This window comes from Melampsora larici-populina (assembly GCF_000204055.1).
Source record: "Melampsora larici-populina 98AG31 unplaced genomic scaffold MELLAscaffold_27, whole genome shotgun sequence".
Lineage (NCBI taxonomy): Eukaryota > Fungi > Basidiomycota > Pucciniomycetes > Pucciniales > Melampsoraceae > Melampsora > Melampsora laricis-populina.
Window position 1 is genome coordinate 449,383 of NW_006768791.1, and position 8,599 is coordinate 457,981.

At 41.2% G+C, this 8,599-nt stretch overlaps 1 protein-coding gene across 1 annotated transcript; it reads left to right on the forward strand.

The window, feature by feature from the left end:
• Positions 1-3,988: 3,988 nt before the first annotated feature.
• Positions 3,989-6,828, forward strand: MELLADRAFT_123262 (uncharacterized protein; the record flags this gene model as incomplete). The annotated part of the gene is made up of 16 exons (XM_007411802.1): positions 3,989-3,994; positions 4,081-4,262; positions 4,334-4,350; positions 4,457-4,526; positions 4,569-4,575; positions 4,624-4,688; positions 4,775-4,954; positions 5,027-5,422; positions 5,486-5,644; positions 5,742-5,846; positions 5,930-5,978; positions 6,047-6,089; positions 6,161-6,172; positions 6,238-6,291; positions 6,391-6,528; positions 6,636-6,828. The coding sequence occupies 15 exons, from the start codon at positions 3,989-3,991 to the stop codon at positions 6,510-6,512; spliced, it is 1,467 nt and encodes a 488-aa protein (XP_007411864.1).
• Positions 6,829-8,599: the final 1,771 nt, after the last annotated feature.

Sequence of the window (8,599 nt, forward strand, 5' to 3'; positions counted from 1 at the left end):
CAATTTTTCATGGAAGAACGAAACATATCGAAATACAGTATCATTGGATTCGAGAGATTGTGAAGAACGGAGATTTAATATTAGAACATTGTCCTACTTCAGAAATGGTTGCAGATTTACTTACGAAAGCATTAGGAAAACAGCAATTCATCAGGCTTAGAAGCAGATTAGGTGTAAAAATGTAACTGACAAGATCTTGAGGGGGCGTGTTGAAATAATACATTATTGTTAATTATTGTCGGTCAAGAACTTATCAGTTATGTCTGTGAACAATTATGAATCTATCGTGTGAACTGAACATATCTCGAGTATTCATAGTGATCAAGAAGATCAAGTAGGTTTGAAGATGTGTGAATGTCTCAGAGATGTAGTTGATATTAATGTTGAAGTGTTGAAGTCAAAGTGTTCAAGGTTTCTGTTTAATTTTTGTTCTCCGTGTGATATTTGTTTTTCTCTCTACACCAGGGGGTAATGGTCCTCGGCCTCGGCCGGTTCCTGTGACGATTTCAAAGGTTTCGTCACCTGAACCGCCCAGGAAGGTGTGGAACCGGGTTCGCCGAAACCGATTTGGACACCGTTCCACCACCGCTTCTGGAACAAGCTGCATGTCAGCAACCGTTTGAGAACGGCTGCTGAGGCGGTGGTGAAGCGGTTTGTTGCAATCGGTGTCCTGTCTTACATACTGGAAGCAAGCTGTGTTGAAATATCTTCAGCAACGACGACTTGACGTGCAAAATGTTTTTGTGACTTACCATGCGAGCAATCGATCCTTCTTCACCTTAAAACACATCAAAAACTCTTCCAGCAGCAATTTCAGTAGCTATATAAAAAAACCTTTGTCAGTAAATCGCTTATTCCAATTCAATAATCAAGTTTAAAATCTTATACGTATCAAAAAGACATCTTTGACCTACCATTTGATCCTAATCCAATCTTCAACCCATTCCAACACTCAACAAACAACTTCCTAGCCAAAAGTTTTCTACGCTCTCTAGCCTCAAAAGAAGAATCAACTGCTTCCACTCTTTTCTTATCCTTTTTCTTGTCTTTAGATCCAATCCATTCTTTAATAATCTTAGGTTCTTGATTTTGATTTAAGAATCCTTCTAGACTACCTTTCAAAACACTACTCCATTTCTTCGTTCTCAAAATCGTTTCTAACACTCGTAACATCCCTCGTTTCATCGACCAATCTTGTTGGATTAAATCCATATGCCGCTTGTAATACACTCATCAAGGCTATTAAAATCGCTTCTAAATCTGATTCATCTATTTTAATGTCTTCTTTTTAAATATCTTCTTTTTTAATCGATTCGTCTTCAATCCTAGTTTCTTTTACTAAACTCTTGGTGCAAGTAATTTTTGTTAGTTACCATGCGAGCAATCAATCATCACTGATGGTTGTAGGCCAGCTTTTGAAAGGCGGTTGATGATTTGGAAGCAAACTCATATGACCTAAGGTGATTTCACAGCGTGGTCCAAATGGTGTAGCAGTTAAAGGCTCTGTGGCCATGATCAAGCCCTTTGCTCTTTTTTCCGCCTGTGTTCAAATCTCGCTGCCTGATTCTCTTTTGGCACATTCTACGACGTACCCTCAGAACGTTCCAGGGACCGTGTTTAGCGGTCACCAAGGCGGTTTGCTTGCACCGCCAAAAACGGTGATGGGAACCGTGTTCGTGCGGTCCCATCTGAAATCGTCTCAGAAACGTCACAAATAGTTTAAAACCGTGACGGCAGGAAAACGGTTTCGAAAACCGTTTTCTTGCCGTAGGTTTACCCCCTGGTGTAGTGTTAGTGTCAGTTGTGATTTTTCTTATATACCAGGGCACTGTTCTCCTTAGATTCTTTTTCCCCTTATCGGGGAAAATTATTCTAAGGTAAGGTCTCTTCTTTTTGCTCTGCTTGTTTTATCTTCGCTGAAGCCTACATTCCTATTGTGGGAATTTGTTATTTGCTGCTTGGTCTTTTTCTCTTTATACTAGTCTTTTATTTCTTCCTCAGGTCTGTTAAAGAGCGTCACTGCAGACATTATTCGGGTTCCCCAAGTGGGCAGGGAAAAATGATTGGGAGTATGATTTGTCATAAAATGGTCTATCACTCCACACCTGAGCCATAACACCCACACTACATATGTGTAGCAGGCTCAGTGAATATGTGGTTATCATGTACATACAGTTCTGCTCAGTTATCTGCTCATCAGGACAAGTTATTCATATGTAATACATGCTGTAACTTCTTTCAGATTGAAAAAAGCTTCCAAAAGATTGACTACATACACTGACTCAATGTTTTGGTGTGATCTCATCAACTCAACTGCATGTAACACACTTTCTGTTACTAAGACATAGCTTCAACAATATTGCCTGAGCAGCTACAGAATTATATGTAGTGAATTTTTGGGAAAAAAATTTCAAAGTCGAAAAAGTTACATGTGGTATAACATGTGATTTATTTATTCTGATGGGCAAAAAACTGAGCAGACCTGTATATACATGATAGACAACTATTGACTTAGCTTGCTGCACATATGTAGTGTGGGTGAAATGGCCCAGGTGTGCAGTATTCGATTCTTTTATGAAAAACTGTACTATTAATCATTTTCCTCTGCCAAATTGGGGAAGTTGAATGATGTTTACAGTGCGTCGTGCTCCGCTTCTCTTACTCAGCGTGTCTTGTCAACACTAGCTGAAGTCTTGTCTTAAACCTTTATAAAGGTCTGTTAAAGAGCGTCGTGCTCCGCTTCTCTTACTCAGCGTGTCTCGTCAACACTAGCTGAAGTCTTGTCTTAAACCTTTATAAAGGTCTTTTTATTAGATTCCTGTTCAAAATCTTACAGAAACCGCCGTGGCGGACCGATAACTCCTAATATGTTAGCGAACTGGATTTATGATGATGCACAAGTGGACAAGCATCCTGGGGATGCGGAGGCCGAATAGGATATGAGTGGCTCTCTCCAACTATGATAATCAGCTCTTGACAAGACAAGTTTGATCTACAATTCCTCATGTCTTCCCGAATCCCGCTGCTACCGATTACTGGGCACTAGGAGCGAGCTTCTAGATACGAGAGCGGAGAAGTGACGTAGCCACAACGAACTATGTGTAAGCCATCACGTCGCGTATGATTGCACTGCTGTGCTCTTTACCACCTCCGAAATACCTCATTACTTTTAACACTGAGGACGCTCTTTACCCTCTTGGTAAATCCTGTAAGACGTGGATGATTCTCGAACTCCGGTTCTTCCCGCTTTTAGAACAGTTCTCAAAGGAAAATATACTTTCCTATTAAGTATTCTCATTTTATTCGAGATCTTTATTGTATTTGTCTCCGTGATCTGAATATAATTTTTTTTACCCACCCACCTCTCCCTTTGTGTAATTTGTGATATTTCTTTAGGCCGCCCCAATCGGACCTCTTTTTGATGCCTTTGAGTCATTTTGCTTATGCACCCAGACCTATTCTACAACCAGAATCGTTTCTTTCACTCCTGCAATATCACCGTGCTCGCATAGCTTTACAATGTCTTCAGAATCAAGCCAAAGAGTTTCTGCACAATCGACTCTCGTGTCTTTCAATGCATTTCACATTTTGTATTGATAGGTTGAGATGAGCGGTGAGGAGCGATGTGACCAGAGTGTTCCAAAGGTTTTGATTCAAAATCATGAAATCCAACTTTGAATGACTCCCGAGTCCCCCTTGACCCATCTGAAATCATCCATAAAAACTGGAAATCATCGCGGTCGCCGACAAACATAACAAAGTCCCTCGCGCCGAAGGCCCTAAGTTTGGGTCGGCAAACTTAACAAAGTCCCTCGCGCCGGTCGCCGGCTGGATTTTTATGATCATTCATGGGTTTATGATGACATCATTCAATTTTGGCGACGTATGTATGGGTTTATAAATAAGCGGTATCTTTCCAGTGAGATATCAGTTGGATTTCGAATGCCACCGCCCAACCAAACACACTTTTTGAAGTCACCGCTATTCAATGATGGTAAGCCGATCTAATCTCAAAACACTATCAACATCAACCTAACGTTCATTCATTTGCTTTGACAATAATCAATATAATCCAACTAGTTTCATCCACCGGCACCACCTATCATTGAGAGCTTCCTGAATTTCATAAATCATTCTCCTACCCCTTTTCATGCGGTCTCAAATGCTATAAAGCGACTCGAATCAGCTGGATTTGAACGGTTAAAAGAAAAGGATGATTGGACTTCCCGGTTGAAAAAAGGTGGAAAATATTATGTAACAAGGTGATCGAATCTGTTTCTCATCTCAATTGGGTAGTCTGTACTGATCGTGTTTAATTCTTTCGATTGTCCAGGAATCAAAGCTCTATCAGTTGAGTCCCGGAATGTGAAGAGAGGAAACGTTTTCAGATGGATTGAAATCAGACATTTGATCCTAATTCTGTGTACTCGATTTGTCACTTTTTGGAATTCTTCAGTTGCTTTTGCCATAGGTGGAGCGTATCAGGCTGGAAATGGGTTAGCCATAGTAGGATGTCACACTGATTCGTAAGTAGATATTCCTCGGAATAATGCGAGATTTGTGATCATACCTTGTTTGGAGTGGAATTTTAAAGAAATAGATCTTCTCTGTCTTTAGTCCTTGTTTAAAATCCGACCAGTATCCAAAAAGACTAAACTAGGATACCTTCAAGTGGGTGTAGAGACTTAGTGAGTGCTTTCCTATGAAGAAATCCATAAACTCTGGTTTTGATCTTATTTTAAAAAATCATACTTGTCTTGATTGTTTTTTATAGTGGTGGTGGAATTTGGCCTACTTGGCTTGATAGAGACTTAGGAATCGCTGGTCGAGTGATTGTAAAAGATTCAATCAATAAATCATCTTTCAATTCTCACCTTATTCATATTTCGCAACCTATCTTGAGATTTCCCACTTTGGCTATTCATTTAGAACGCACTCAAACTGACCAATTAAAGTTGAGTTCCTATTTTTTCAAGAAATCTCGTTGAAAACTTCATTCATTGAATTTTGTGCTTTTTCTTGATAGGTATAATACTGAAACCCAGATGGTACCGATATTAGCTTTAGCAAATGACACTCTGAATGAGACTATCAAAAAACCTACCACGGAGGATCTTCTATCCAAAACGGCACTCAACATTCAAGATTATCATCATCCTTTACTCCTTACGTTATTAGCCAAAACGCTTTCTTCGACTATTGGTCAAACTGTTAATCAAGAGGATATACACGATTTAGAACTTTCACTCTTTGATACTAACCCTTCGACCGTAGGCGGAGGACTTGGCGAATTTATCTTCTCACCCAGACTTGATAATCTTTTTAGTTCATTTGCTGCTTTTGAGGCACTTGCTCAATCTGTTGAAGGTCAAAATGGTGATAATTTGCTCAATAGTCCTGTAGTTAGAACTATTGCACTCTGGTAAGTCATCGATTCTCACGTTGCCTGGTCAAACTAAAAAAAACTAATGACTCTGGATTGTAGGGATAATGAAGAAATCGGATCAGTTTCCAATCAAGGAGCCGAGTCAAATTTCTTGGAAGCAATCTTGACTCGCATCTCTAGCGCATTTGCTGAAACCCCTTCTCCGGCATTGACTGAAAGGACACTTGCTACTTCCTTTTTACTCAGCTGTGATATGGGGTTCGTCTGGATTTTGATAGGATTTTCCTTTCGCACTTCACTGGTGCAATACCGAGTGGTTGATTTTATTTGCTAATCTATCGTCTTGATACTTTAGGCATGCTATTCATCCATGTTTTCCTGAGAAACATGAAGAGAATCACCGACCGTCTATCAATAAAGGTCCCGCCATCAAAACAAATGCTAAACAGAGATATGCCAGGTCAGCGTGCAAGCCATCTTTTTCACATTTGTCATTCTAAGAAAGTCGAAGCCTTCATTGAAACCGTCTTTTTCGATCTTTAGCACGGCAGCGACCACTTTTGTCTTACGTCAAATTGCTGCACTTGCCGAAGTAAGCGCATAGATTGATCAATTGAGATCGAAGATTGGGAATCTGAGTGAAACTGGGGTTTGTTTCAGGTCCCATTACAAGAGTACGAGGTTAGAAATGATATGGCGTGTGGTAAGTCGATGTCAACTCTTCTTTAACAATCTAAAAGGTTAATCAATATCTTGTTGTCTGATTGTAAACAGGTTCTACAATTGGTAATTAAATTTTGGATCATGAATCTGGCTTCCGACACAGATCTAATGTCGAGGGTTCATCTCAGGTCCACTGGTCTCTAAGATTGGATTACGTACCGTAGATATTGGTTGTCCGCAGTGTAAGTTGTTTTGACGTCATGAAGGATGATCCTAGTCAGAAAAAAAATTGATTTATATTTGGCTGGTGTTGAATTTGTTTGGATGGGGATGATGTTAAGTATCTATGCACTCTATCAGGGAACAAGCTGGTTGTCTTGATATGGTTTATCTTGTCAAACTCTTTGAGACTTTTTTTGAAAAGTTTGAGGAAGTTGATTCGACACTTTCGACCGGCGAATGAAGGGTTGGTTGATTTGGTATGTCTTCTTGCTGCTTTGTTTGTGGACTTTTTGGGTAGCTTTGATATCCATCCATTTCTTGTTGGCACTGAAATCTTTGTCTACCCTGCGCCTATGGTTCAAAGCATCCCACACTCCTTTTAGATGATAAGGGACTTGCGAGGTAGATGTAGCTGTTGTGGTGAAATCAAAATATGAATAGATTTTTCTACCACTTGGCTATGTATTTTTTCTCAAGCCACTACATTGAGGAGATTGTAATTTAACTAATAGCAGTTTAAATTAAAAACCACGTGTTGGTCCAATGAACTTTTGGTTCACATGGGATTCAGACGTTATAGAAATTGACGGGTGCCTATGTGGACCGTCACATATCATGCAAGTCAGGGCACAAGCTGCTCCTGGGTGATAGGCTCCTCTTCCAATCAGAATTGCTAAGTATGTTGTGTATGTCTTGAACTTTCATCAAACAGAAACCTTGAAACCATCTTTACTGTCTCTGGTAAGTATTCAACCTGAAGCTCAACTTGAAAGGAAAATCAAAAGATCTTCCCCAAATGACAAACCTGAATACATGCATTGACAGCTAATGGAGTGAATGTATGGATTGGGGGTCCCCTGGGACCTAGATCCTTGGGGTAGCTAGATTGTGCCTCCTCAACAAGGCACTTTAGCACTCAAATGACTCTTGCGGTCAAATCCATGGTGAGCTGGAATTTACAAGTGAAGACTTCACAAGAGGTGGTAAAAGTGTAAGCATTAGAGGACTTGTGAGGACTTGTGCTGACTGTGGCCCACCCACAATTATGTAGAGGTCACAAACAGACACCTCAGCTTACATCATCACACAAAGCATGCAATTGTCAAACCCCAACTGAGAAGGCAAGAAATGAGAAAGCATCAATATCCACCACCACCAACATCTTCACCTTGGATTGAAAAATCCAAGGCTTCCTTGGATCCCACCCCATGGACGGAACCTTCCCAAGGTTCTGATCCAAGTTAATTCTCAGTGCAAAAGAATACCTTGGATCAAAACCTTGGATAAATTCTGTCCAAGGATTTTCACTCTCTTATACAATGATACACGGGCAAAGAAAAGCCAGGACTGAGGATTGCATAAGTGATCTTAAATGTATAAATCATATGCAAAACAGTGACCCAGCAGGAGGCCTTTGCATCTAGCTGAACAGCTTATTTCCTTGCACCCACAAACAAACAAATGGGCCAGACAGTTGGAAAGGATACATGGCTTTTTTTGCAAAATTCTGCGCACAGGGTTGCAAAACTAGTAAGCTGCCCCAGTGTTGAAGCTCCCTATATCTCGGAGTAGAGTTGGAGATGTGCCTCTGTGGTCTGTTGTGTCCAGGGAGGACCCTGGAGAGCGCGTGCAGACCCTAGTGACAAAACACACTTTTTGGGTATTTGCTCCTGCACACAACACTTGTCTACCTATGAAGCTGTACAGTAGCTCGGTGTATGCGGGCAAAGACAGGCTACCTTATGATACCAGCCTCAAGTTTATTGGAGCGCTGGTTGAGGAGAAAAACACAAAAAACTGATTTTTTTGATGATCCCGGACGTATTCCTACATACCGGGGCCGAGTCTCTACATTGGGTTTTACCCAAAAATACTGCCCTTACCATGACAAAAGTATATGTACTAGAAAGCTGCGGCCTTGCTCCATCTGTTGCTGCTTTCAAAACTCGGAAAATGGTCATGGTTGCGCGGGAAAAGCCCAAAACCCGACAAAAGCGGAATTTGGGTACCAGTAAGTAGGGTCAGTTTGCGCTCTCCAGGGTCCTGTCCAGGGGGTATTGTGTTTCTTTCCCCCGGAAACTACACCACGGGGTATTACATACTGTTGTTTGGCGGCCGTGGATTACCGCTGTATGGCCGCCACCAGATGGTCAGTGGAGTGGCGGTGGAACGGCAAGATTGCCTTGCTGCCGTTAGAAGAGCCATCTGGCGGCCTACAGACCGTTTCCAAGCAAAGTTTGTCCGCCAATCACTGGGCAGCTGATTGAGCCAACCTGTTTGCTCCCTTCCATGGCCACCCCATGCACCACATGTGGGTTGAGGCATCAA